This window comes from Sturnira hondurensis, unplaced genomic scaffold, assembly GCF_014824575.4.
Source record: "Sturnira hondurensis isolate 20B ecotype Veracruz unplaced genomic scaffold, ASM1482457v3 Scaffold0018728, whole genome shotgun sequence".
In the NCBI taxonomy this organism is placed as follows: Eukaryota; Metazoa; Chordata; class Mammalia; order Chiroptera; family Phyllostomidae; genus Sturnira; species Sturnira hondurensis.
Window position 1 is genome coordinate 3,770,950 of NW_028091359.1, and position 12,851 is coordinate 3,783,800.

Consider the following 12,851-nt stretch of genomic DNA (forward strand, 5'->3'; position numbering starts at 1 on the left):
GGGAACAACAAATCGGTGTTTCTCTCTCTCCCCCCCTTCCTCTCACTCTAAGGAAAATCAATAAATAAAAAATTGAAAAGCAATGGTATAATCTCACTTTTAAAAAAGCATTTATATCAACCTACCTACCTATTTAGTTATCTTTCTACGTGTGTACACAAATAGGCACACACACTCTTGAAAAATGGTTTTCCTAATATTAAAGATGGTTATTTATGGAAGGAGGAATTTGAGGTCATTACTTTTACCTTTGTAATTTTGCACACTGCTTGAATTCTCTACAATAAAACTGTACAATTTTTCCTCAATTGAGTAATTTTTCTTTAAAGAAAACTGGTGCAAATGTGCTGAGACACTAACAGTGTGCTAATTCTGCAGAGTGGGAAGTGGGGTTTTTGTATTTTTCTGTACTTTTAAAGATTTCTATAAAGGAGCAAAAAAGAAAAACATAAAAGAGCACATATAACATAATTGCATTATTTGTTTAAAAACCTAAACAATAAAAATACATTTAAATACATAAAGAAAAGTCCATAACATTATACCTCAAAAGACTGATAGTCATCAGTACTTAACCATGTGGTGGGACCTGAATAAGTTTAACTATCTTCTTACTTCAATTTTTATTTAAGTATGTATTTATTTATAAAACAAAAAAAAGTCCCATTTGGGGAGGCTCCACATAGAGTAAAAGTTTTTATGTGAAGCTCAGTAACCTTATTCCCCACACCTTTAATCTTAACATTTAAAGAAACTATTGTAGACAAAGCAAATTTTAGTTACCAGCCATACTGAGGTAAAGTCTTTGTATTGTAAGAAGAAAGAAAACTATTTTGGGATTTATGCAATAATCTAAGTGAGCCGATTTTCCTCACTTCAAATGATGTACACTAAATGAAAGTAAAACTCCTTCCCTTTTCTTCATGTATTCCAAAAACACACTGTTTTATCACCCACTACTGAGTAAATAACCAGCCATCAAATACAGACGCACCATGTGACCTCAGGAAGATCACTTAGCCTCTATCTGTAAAATAAAGAAGTTTGATTATGCAAGAACATATATATATAGTATATGTGCACTCTTCTAGAAAAACAAGTCATGACTTCCACTGCCTTTTCAAAAGAATCTGCTAAGAAGCACTGAATTAGATAATTACTTTTAGTGCTAAAATTATCTAACTCCATGCAAATATGTGCCACTTATGTTAGATACAGGTATATTTCAGTTCCTAAATTTTTGTGGGGTTGTTTTCCCTAGATGCATGACAAGCCTGAGGGACTGCAATACCACAAACCAAAGAAGGAAGTCAGAAGAGCAAAAAGGTTTGAGAGCAGTAAGAAAAAGGTTCTACACAGAGCATTCGATGTAAGACATTTAAAGAACGTGTGCAGAAAGTCAAAACTCTGGAACTTAGTCTAACAAACACTTAATCAGGGCTTTTCCAACATACTGCTCTTGCCCTCAAGAAGGCGTCTCTTAGGAGGAGACAACCATAGCAGGAGTCGGAATGTGTGACAAGAGGTGCAGCAAAGCTGTGGTTCAAAGGAAGAGATCAAAGCCAGTTGCAAGGAAGCAAGTCAGGAAACATTTTTTATGGACTTGGTGAATCACAGTAACAAGATTTCCGCCAGTGAAAGGAGAGAATAAAAGAGAAAGGAGTTGTTCAAGTTAAGGAAATAGCAAACACAGTCACAAAAAAAAGATGTGGGAGGAAAAGAACAAAAAATACCACCACCAAGTCTAGCTTGAGAGAATATCACAGAGGCTGGGGGTTGGGGGAATTGAGTCCAGGGAGCAAGACCATGTACCCTAGGCCACAGAAAGGATATACAGCACCTCTTCAGAGGTGCTTATATGTGACAGATGGAATTTTTTTATGCCCATTAAGGACATATTTTAAAATATCTCTTGCCCTGGTTGGTACAGCTCGGTAGGTTGAGCATGGGCCTGCAAGGTAAAAGCTTTCCTGTTCGATTCCCAGTCAGGGCACATGCCTGGGTTGTGGGCCAGGTCCCCAGTGGGGGCATATGAAAGGCAACCACACACAGTGATGTTTCTCTCCCTTTCCTTCTCCTTCCCTTCCCCTCTCTCTAAAAATAAATAGATAAAATGTTTTTAAAAATATCTCCTTAAAACACGCATTCACCCTCATGACTAGCCCAGAAATAAGCAAATATAAAATATCCACGTCGTAATTTTTACCTAGTCAGTAAACCCAGATTTGGGCCATTTTTTGAACCCTCTTCACTACAGGCCAAAAGCAAGAAACCCTTCTTCCCTCTCCTTACTCCCAAGTGCAAGTTTTCTATTCCTGAAGCATAATAGGAAAGAAAGGAAATAACACGAAAATAGTGTCTCTCCCCACCCCCCAAAGTAGCAATAATAAAGAAAATAAGTGCTGTATTATATTAAGCAGGCTTCAAAAAGCCTATGGTCCCAGGAACCTAATTCTCTCCCTGCTTCATCTAACTCCAACTCACCCATTACTCAGTCTGAATGCCATTCTGCACTGTTATAAACTACTGTAATGAATACTATTACGCTCATAATGGATCACCAGTAGCTCACCCTTATAGGGCCTTTGGAACCAGAAAGGAAACTCAAGTAAACAAAACCCTGCAGTAACAGCTCTACTCAGACCCGGTCCCACATCTTCACCGTTTACATGTACAGTGGGAATTAAGCTGAAAGCAGGCTGAAGTCATGCTAGGAGGATACTGAATGCCAAGTTATTAAGCTGGCACGTTAATTCAGCTGCTAATAAGGAATAGCTGAAGGTACTGCTAATAAGGAATAGCTGAAGGAATAGCTGAAGGTACCCTACGGGAGACCGACACAATCAGAGAGGTGCTGCTGGAAGACTGCACTTACCACCCACGTAGGATGGCACCTGAAATCAGGGAAAACAGATGAGCAGGCTCTGTTAACCCAGGAAAGCAGACTGAGGATCCCAATTCTAACAATCACAACAGAAAAAGAGAAGGAATGAATAGACTGGACAGGACAACGGTAAAAAGAAAACCTGCAGAAGTTGCCACCCGTTTGGACTGAATGATCTAGATCGGCAGTCCTCAACCTTTTTGGCACCAGGGACCGGTTTCCTGGAAGACAGAAGGGTTCAGGGAGACGGATGGAAAGGAGGCAGAGCTCAGGTGAGGTTTGCTCGCAGGAGCTTCGCTCACGGCCCAGTCCCTGAAAGGCCACGGACCCTGATGCAGAAGATACGATACACAGACCAAAAAGCCCGGCGAGGAGACCCAGGAGTCCCCATGTGGGGATGGGTGTGACCTGGAGAGCACTTTCAGGAATCATCCACAGAGAAGTGACAGGTGAGTCCTAGAAGGCAACTTCACCAAAACAAAGAATTCTAAGAATCAAACCTTAGAAAATAGTCACATACGGAAGGGCACAAAGGCTGAAGAGGGTGGGAAGGCAGAAGCCTTACAAAAGGACTGGTCGGGAGAACCAGATAATTTAAAAGTATCTCAAAAGAAAGCATTTCAAAGAGATTTATTATCACAAAATCAAAATATGGAATAGCTGTGAGATTGAGAAGTTACTAGCAACTTTTAACAGTATGAAAACTGGATTTTAGGATGTTAAAAAAGAAGCAAGAGCAGGTATAGAACATTATTTTTAATGTGACAATAAGAAGAGGAGAATGAAATTTTTTACTTTATATGGAAAAAGTATAATTAGATAATGGTTAATAATAAAGCAACCATGCTGTTTTTAATTACCTTACCACTTACAAACTAAATTTTAAGAGTCATTACATCAATTCCCCAGAAAACAGTAAGAACCTTAAACATCTAATAATGACCCTAAGAATTCCCTTTACGAGGTAAAAATCTAAAAATAGATTTCAATATTGAGAGCAAGGGCTTAACAGCATCACAAAAGAAATTTCCATAATAGTATGTGGTCTGTGGTTATTTAACAACACATAGTCGTGAACATTTTTTGTTAATATTAGAATAACTACCTATTCAACAAAAACAAAAAATACACATAAAAAATAGGAGCATGTAAATGTCTTTTACATGACATTAAATGTAAATCCAATCAAACTCTAGGCAGCTACAGTTAATTTCCCTTTAGTTTTACACATCAAATTCCTAATAAAATAGTTTCACACAAAAAACTCTTCACTTCATTTAACAACATTTATCATGAACAAATCAGAGTAAGAGTTTGTTTTGCATTTGCCTTTTGAATTTACATTATTCTTGAAAAGTAGACTAATGTACAGATGCTTAAAAAAATCCACTGTGCCTAGTCTCAGATATACCTGGGTACGTCTGATTTCTAGAAACTGTGCAGCTGTGGCAAAGCAGGTTTGACTTGTGGCATTACTAACAAAAAATCACAGTCCTTGTCTCAAAAGATTACCAGTATTTGTGTCCTGCTGGGAGAAGACATCTCACTTTTAACAATACTGAGGGGCAGGTTGAAGGCTCTTGAAAAAGTAAACGTGAAAAGTCGAGGGGAAAAAAATCAAGGGATGCTGGTTCTCTTAAGCTCTGTTTCATGGTCTAGGTGTTAGTTACAGAGATGAGATCAGTTTGTGAAATTCACTGACCTAAAAATAAACACTTAGAATCTGTGCATTCTTCTTACATATGTGATTGTTCAACAAAATGTTTTTTTTAATCAGTCAAATTTTCAATGGCAGTGAGGAATTACCTGTTGTCATAGATCCGTAACACGGCAATATCAACAACCCGTCTAATGTGGTATCTTGGACATCATAATCGTAATCCACAGACTCTGCCATCTGAAAAAGTAACTCACAACTTTTTTCGATTTCAAACTGACCTGAAACAAGGAGGGGAGACAATGTCAGCAACTGAATAGTAAAATTAATTTAAGAGTGAAAATAAGAGGCCTCTAAATCAAAATCAGTTTTGCATAATAGTTATTTTAAATCTCCCACTTTGTTCTAAAGGAGATGAAGACATAATTTGTACCAAATCTCAACAATAAAATAAAAAACAGAACAAACACCAGTTTCCAAGGAAGTTAAATCTCTAAAGGAATCAACATGTTTATCATCTCCAAGCCTTTCATCTTGTTAACAGTATTTAAAGAAGATCCAGCACAGTTCATCCTTAATGCAGGGAAATCTAATCCAGGAGATATTGCATTTAGGCGTAATACTTAAGTAACCTCAAAAAGGCAGATTGTTACAACATCTCACTTCTGACATCCGTATAAGGCAGAGTAGGAGGTTAGCTATGAAATGACTCATTTCTGTTCATAGGATGCCGCTACTTGAAGAATCACATTAATCTAGGATTTAACTATTCTATTTTTGACCTGCAAAGAAGGCTCATCTTTGAGACATGGATTCCACACCTCATGTGTTGCTATCATCAGTACCATCCCACCACTCAAAGAAGAAAGGAGCTGGTAGGATGTCTTTTGCAATAATCAAACGAATCATTCCGATTCAGGACTAGTATGGGGTAACACCTCTACATAAGACAGACTAATAAAAACATTAATAGTTTAGCATTTAATACCTTCCTACTAAAAGGACAGTGTGTTTTACATGTTTACTAATAACACTGATGTTTCTAATGGCAATACAGAATTACCCATAAGATACAAAATCTAAAACTATTTAGATTATCATAAAAAGCTAGGGCACATGAGTAGTACCCAGATTTCCCAAGGAAAAGTACACTTTATCGTGGTGCCACATCCCCTCTTATAAACAGTATGGTAATTTTAAACCTGATACTGAAATGCTCACCAGTCAGAAAAACCAAGATGTCTCCAGCCATTTCATTCAAATGGATATCCATGGTCACTTTCACAATCTAAAGCAAGAAATACAAGCATAATATGCTAGTGGAAATTCAGCCTCCCTCTCACCTCCCATTGTTCCATACAAAAATTAAATTCGGTTCTCAAAAGTCCTAGAACCTATAAGGGCTGCCATTAATAGGAAACAAGTAAAATATCAAACTATTCAATCAACTAGAATCGCAGATTTTTTTCTAAAAAGACAAAAAAGGATGCCAAGTAATACCGCTTGAATATAGGCAGTATTTTCCCGATCTCGTGGGCCAATCAAATTGCAGAATTTTTCTCTGACTGGGTAAAGCCTTCCAGGTATATCAAATATTGGACAATTTCCAAAGAATGCAGAGAGCTTGGCTAATTCCATAGTTGCTGACATCACCACGACCTTTAAATGCTCCTTCCTGTTAGGAGACTTCTCCTGAAACAGTTTCTTTAATAAACCAAATAAGATATCCTGAAAGAAAAGTAAATCTCTATTAAGTCACAAAAACATCTAACAACCAACTCATTTTAAATATTTTACTTTCCTAACCAAAGAATCCCTTTTCATTTGGTTAAATGTAAGAGAAGGCAATTCTCCATGCACTAAAAAGCTACCCCAAAGTAAAGTGTCCAACAAATAACCAATATACTAAAATACTCACTGTAGTTAGAGTTCTCTCATGGGCTTCATCCAAAATAATGACACTGAACTTGGTAAGATTTGGATCTCCCAGAATATGTTTCAGTAAACATCCATCGGTCATGTATTTGATTGCTGTTTCCTAATGTTCAAAACACAAAGTATATCAACACACACACACACACACACACATGTACGAATGTACATATATGTATACAGTTTCACAGAAATTTACCCCTGCTTTGCAAACTAAATTTTCTCCCAAAATGTACACACTTTAAGTGATCAAACTTATCTAATTAAATAAAAGAGTACATAAAATTGTCTAATAACAATGATGGAAAATTATGAAACTTATCTCTACAGAGACAGGGATGAGGCACTAAGGTGTGTGTCCTGGGATAATGCAACAACAGCGACCAGCTGAGCAGATACAATGAAGTCAGAGAAAATTGCTGAGATAATGCAATGGTTTCTGGTGAACAAGTTGTGGAAAACAACAACGAAATGGGCTTTGTTTCCCTGTCTCAGCCACTATTTTAAGGGACTCAGAAGAAAAGGTAAAGGAAATGGTTAAGTGTGTAATTCCCTCCCAATTCCTTTCCTGCTCATTCTCTTATTAAAAAATTATTAGTGCCAGACAACTAGTATTAAAGCAAGATGAGAATAAGGTGCAAAAGCTAGAGCTAACAGTATGACATGCATAAAACAATGGAAGAAAATAAGAGAAAAATCCACAGCAGTGCCTACTAAGATGGCAAAGATGCTACTTTGGAGAGTCATTCTGAGCCACAATTCCACTCCTATTAGGAACCATATATAGATCAGGGATTATTTTATATCTGGTATAGGATTAAGAAATCCTGAGCAACTGTAAACTATAACTATTAACTATCAACAAGAAAACAATTTAAGATTTGTAGTGCTATGAATATAGAAACTGCTCAATACAAAATACTTTTACTGACTTTGTTGTCAGTTTTCCATTGACTTCAAGAATATAAACATACAACATGGATGAACGTTAAAAACATGCTAAATGGAATAAGCCAGACACGAGTATGAAATATTGTATGAGACAGGCAAATGCAGAAAGACGGAAAGTCAAACAGTAGAAGGCACCGGGGGGCTGGGGTAGGAGGGACGGGGAGTTACTACGTGAGAGACGCAGAGTCTCCGTCTGGGATGCAAAAGACTTTTGAGAGCAGACAGTGCTGATGGCGGCACACACTGTGACTGTTCTTAGTGCCTGTGAGTTGTACACCTAAAAGTGGTTAAAAGGGTGAATTTGATGTTACGTATATTTTACAATAAAAAGGGTTTTTTTAAAGAATACAAATATAATTTGCATGTAGGATCCTTGCAGCTAAAAAATGAAGAGAGAATCCTAAGAAAAATAAACCTAACTGTCACTTCTAAACCAGCTGAGAAGGAAGCAGGTTAAACAGCAAAGACTCCAGAGCTAAAGCATTAACAATGGGCAACAAAAATTAATCGTAATCTGAGGCTTTGTTTTGTTAAAAATATGAATAGACTTTCAAAGTTATAATCTTTCAAAATTTTCTTTACTCTTTCCTTAAGTTTATAGAGTAATTACACAAATATCAACGAAATATCGCTTGTACCTTAGAGCTGCAATCATCGAAACGAACTTGGTACCCTACTTTGGACCCCAAAGTGCACTTCATTTCTTCAGCAACCCTTTGAGCAACCGATATGGCCGCTACTTTTCGTGGCTGAGTCACACCGATCATACCATGTTGTGAAAACCCTACCAAAACCAGAAGTAAGAAATACAAAAATGTCAACAGTTGCTTCCTATTAGAGCTAAATTATTTCTGGTCAATCAATACAAACTGTTCAATTATTTCCAAAACTCAGCAAATTAACAACATGCTATATTACATTTGTACCATGAAAGCTTAAGAATTCAAAGAATACACATTAATAATCGCTCAAAATGTGCATATGTTAATTTGGCTTGGTTTTTTAAATATCCAATCTAGAGATTTTAAATAGCAACCCATAAATTTTTAATTTCTAGGAATCCATAAAATTCCCCACACATCCTACAATAGATTTACCTTGGTCATAGAAGTTTAAATATACCACCCAACATAGAGTCTACAAATATTTATTTTTTCACATTTTAAGTATCTTTGAAAAGGAGAAAGGAGCATCTTACATTTGATGGCAGTTGTCCTTTAACAGCATATAAACAGTGGTATGTTTTAATTGACCACATCTTAGGTTTGATGCATAAGATTAAGTTAATATATAAGCTAAGAATGTTTGCTATTTTTATATGAATATCCAATATAATTTTGTTCTATACCAACCTTATGCTAAAAAGTTTTACAATAATGAAGTGCCACTTTAAGGGTAATGCATTAGCTGACTTGGTGTTAGCAGAGTCAGGGACTAAATACTTACCTGAAAATGCTCTGGAGGAAGAACCAAGAAATACCAATGTCAGCCAACAGATATTAATGTATCCCCCCCAAATTATTTCAACACCCAATGGTTAATAGTCTACAGCAAGGCAAACTTATCCTATAGCAGAGAACCAGTATCTCTCTATAATGCTATTTGGGATTATTGTGGTAACTAAAAAATAGAAAAGATACCATCTCAACTAATTCCTGAATCTGAAATAAAACGATAAAGAAGCAGGAAAGATGTAGGGAGGGTGTGCCAAGAGAAGAATTGGGACTGTCAACAAATGCTGGGCATTTGTGCAACACAGAAGTCCTATTAGCCTTTAAGAGGAGATTTTAGATACTCCCCATATTATCCCAGAATAAAATTACCTGCTTCATATAGATATTTTGGAAGTTGAGTTGTTTTACCACTTCCTGTATTTCCAGTAACAATAAGGAATGAATTGTCTCTCACAGCTTGAATAAGCTTTTTTCTTTGCTTTTGAATAGGAAAAGTTGGAGTAGTTCCTCCCTCTTGTGATGTGCATCCTTTCTCTTCTGTAAGGAGAAAAACGATTGTACAATTAAAAGGTCTGTAAAGTTATCTGACTCAATTTCCCAGAACTGAACAGAGACAATAAAATTTTAGGGTTGGAAGAGATCAACCTATCACTTCTCAATTAAATCACCTAAGTCTAATTCATTAGTGAGGGTTTATAAGCCCAGAACTTTTTAGTGAAATCTAACAACTTCAGCATTTGCTAATGCATGTCTCAAAGTACTCGACAAAGTAAGCCTAGCACAAGGTTATACATATATATATAAGCATACCTATACAGAAGCACAAAGCCCAATTTTATTAAACAAGAAACCGAAAACTGGAACAGTAGAAAACTCTCAGCTGAATTAAAAGCCACCTGTGTTTGCTTCTGATTCATGGTTCAAGTTAGGTCCCCGTTCAGAGTGACATATCCCAGAAGGCCAAGTGGTGGGTAACCATGGAAACTGGCTCCTGGAAACTGGCTCCCTCTATATGGTACCCAAAGGCAGGCTGGCGGGCCGACGAAGGCGGGGGAGGGGGGAATAGATGGGTAGAGAACAAAGGCTTTATGAGCCTGTTTAACAGCGCAGCGCTGCCTGGGCGCTGGGGTTCACTTTTCTGTCCCCCGGCAGTGTTTTCACTCAACTTAGGTCTGGGACCACCCCCCTCCAGACCAAAGTGCTCATAGGACGCAAAGTTCGCCTCTGGCTTGGAGGGCGAGGAGAACGCTGCGCCCCCTTCCCACTCTGCTCTGCCTGCCCAAGGCTGACTTTTATTGCCCCCACACNTCCCTCTATATGGTACCCAAAGGCAGGCTGGCGGGCCGACGAAGGCGGGGGAGGGGGGAATAGATGGGTAGAGAACAAAGGCTTTATGAGCCTGTTTAACAGCACAGCGCTGCCTGGGCGCTGGGGTTCACTTTTTTGTCCCCCGGCAGGGTTTTCACTCAACTTAGGTCTGGGACCACCCCCCTCCAGACCAAAGTGCTCATTGGACGCAAAGTTCGCCTCTGGCTTGGAGGGCGAGGAGAACGCTGCGCCCCCTTCCCACTCTGCTCTGCCTGCCCAAGGCTGACTTTTATTGCCCCCACACCCCCCCTGCTGGAACTCTCGCTGGCCCCCAAGGCATCCCGTGGACCGCACCTCTGTCAGCGATGGAAACCGCCGAAGGCCGCTCTTCCTGGGGGTCTCTGGACCGCTCTCCCTCCTCTTGTCGCCGTGGCGCCCTGCCCGCGACAGCGGGAAAGCGGGACATAGACCTGGCCCCGCAGCGGAGGTGAGCACGTCCACCGGTCCGGGGAGATGGGAGGGGAAAGGCAAAAAAGACGCGCCCTGATGACGTAGAGGTGTTTACTTCCGCGCGTGCGACTGAGAGCGAGCGGAGGGGCAGCTTTTCAATGACGCGTCTCGTGGTGGCCAGAAAGCTCCTCCCCTGGCCACCCGGCCTGGGCCACGAGCCAAGGGTTTCCCGCCTTCTGCCAGTGCGCGCTGCTCCTGGGGTGGCGAAGCCATCCCCAAGGGCCTGTTCCTGTGTCTCGAGCGTAGAAGAGCCAAGCAACACCGCTCCTCAGCCACAGTGGTCACTGCACGCCTCTTCTGCCTTCACACACCTAATGGGATATGACCCTTTGCCGGGAGCTGTAACCTTCCTAGAATGCAGAGCCCCACGATACTTCTGCACCTTGCTAATCCTGAAATAACCTGTTCGAGGCACCGAGCTGCAGAGCGTCTAGTCTTGTAGTGTCCAAAACTTAAGCCCCCTATGCTATTTATTCCTTCATCGGACCCTGCATTTTAATTTATTTACATGTTTCTTGTCTTCCCCTTTCCCCTAACGAGAAACAAAGGCAGGAATTTTAGAAAACCACGGTACACCCAGAGCCCAGCAAAGTCATTCAAAGTGGATTGTCAATATTTGTTGGATTTGGTGGATGGAGAAATGAATGATTTGTTGGCAGAAGAATTAAGCTCACTTTTTAAATCTAATCTATTGTATTTTTTCATTACCATTTACTCCCCTTGTACCCCCGCCCCACCACCAGCAATCACCACATTGTTGTCCATGTCCATGAGTCCGTTTTTGGTTTTGCTCAATCCCTCCACCCCTAACCTACCGACCCCTACTAGCTGTCATCTGCTATCCATCTGAGTCTGTCTCTGTTTTGCTTGTCAGTTAAGTTTTTTCATTAGATTTCACATATGAGTGAAATCATATGGTATTTGTCTCTCTCTGACTTTTATTTCACTTAGCATAATGTTCTCCAGGTCCATCCACACTGTCACAAAGGGTAAAATTTTCTTTTATGGCTGAGTAGTAGTCCATTGCATAAGTGTACCAGAGTTGTTTCATCCACTCATCCACTGATGGAACACCTGGGCTGCTTCCATATCTTGGCAACTGTAAATAACACTGCAATGAACATAGGGTGCTTATGTTCTTTCAAATTAGTATATTGGGTTCCTTCGGCTATACTCCCAGAGTGGGATTACTGGGTCATAAGGGAGTTCCACTTTTAAGTTTTTGAGGTATCTCCACACCACTTTCCACAATGGCTGCACCAGTCTTAAGCTTACTTTCAATAGGTATGGATTTTTTTTAGGAAACCACAAGATCTGAAATGTTAAACACAGATATATAACACTCAGATGGGACCATTTTCCAAAAAAGGTACTTTGGGGAGATCTTTCTGTTACAGAACTTTCCAATTTTGTAAATTGTGACAATGTAACAAAGTCAATACAAAAAGAAGATTGTTTCTTGGACCTTTGGACAGCTTCTGCTGTTACAATTAACCAGCACTGCCAGAAAAGACAGCCCATCAGTGTTGTCTTCAACTTCACCATGAACTACAGGCCATGCTCTCAACTACAGGGTTTCAGAAGATGTCACTGGACCCCAAGATGTTTCTGTGCTGATTAAAAATGTATTTACAACTCATAAAAGGGACTGGTTATGTAGTAACTACATATGGTGTCAGGTGGGTATTAGACTTATTGGTGGATGGCTTTGTAAGTGATGTACATGTGTGACCACCATGCTGCACACCTGGCACCAATGTAACTTTTTTAATATAAGCAAAAATATTTAGAAAGTCAGAGAGGTAGAAGAAGTGAGCTGTAGAAGAAATGGGTTCAGGGAACAAGTTACAGAGACAAAAGAAGGGCCTTGGAGCCCAGGAGAAAGAGAGAAAGGTAAAGGCAATGCACTTGGCAGGAAGAAGGGTGGGATGGAGAAGGCCTGGGCATGCTCCGAGAGGGAGACAGCACACCCAGAACAATATAATGAATGTCAACTATAATTGAAATTTTTTAATTTAAGTCTTTGCAAAAAAATACATAAATGAATGTATGTAAGTCCCAATAAAGTATTTTACAGAAGTTTAAAAGGGGGACTAATTAACATCTTCTAAAATGCAAGTTTATCAAATACCTAGATGGTGTGGCTCAGTGGAAT

The 12,851-nt window shown here is 39.4% G+C and overlaps 1 protein-coding gene across 1 annotated transcript in view; it reads right to left on the bottom strand.

Annotated features, from left to right (window-relative positions):
- DHX40 (DEAH-box helicase 40) overlaps window positions 1-10,731 on the bottom strand; it is a 38,420-nt gene extending 27,689 nt beyond the window's left edge. Inside the window, exons 1-7 of the mRNA XM_037069845.1 lie at window positions 10,541-10,731; window positions 9,248-9,415; window positions 8,063-8,208; window positions 6,460-6,579; window positions 6,042-6,269; window positions 5,763-5,829; window positions 4,691-4,822 (exon numbers count right to left, since the gene is read on the bottom strand). Of these exons, the coding sequence (XP_036925740.1) occupies window positions 4,691-4,822; window positions 5,763-5,829; window positions 6,042-6,269; window positions 6,460-6,579; window positions 8,063-8,208; window positions 9,248-9,415; window positions 10,541-10,652 (973 nt within the window). The 5' untranslated portion in view covers window positions 10,653-10,731. The remainder of the gene's footprint in view (window positions 1-4,690; window positions 4,823-5,762; window positions 5,830-6,041; window positions 6,270-6,459; window positions 6,580-8,062; window positions 8,209-9,247; window positions 9,416-10,540) is intronic.
- Window positions 10,732-12,851: the final 2,120 nt, after the last annotated feature.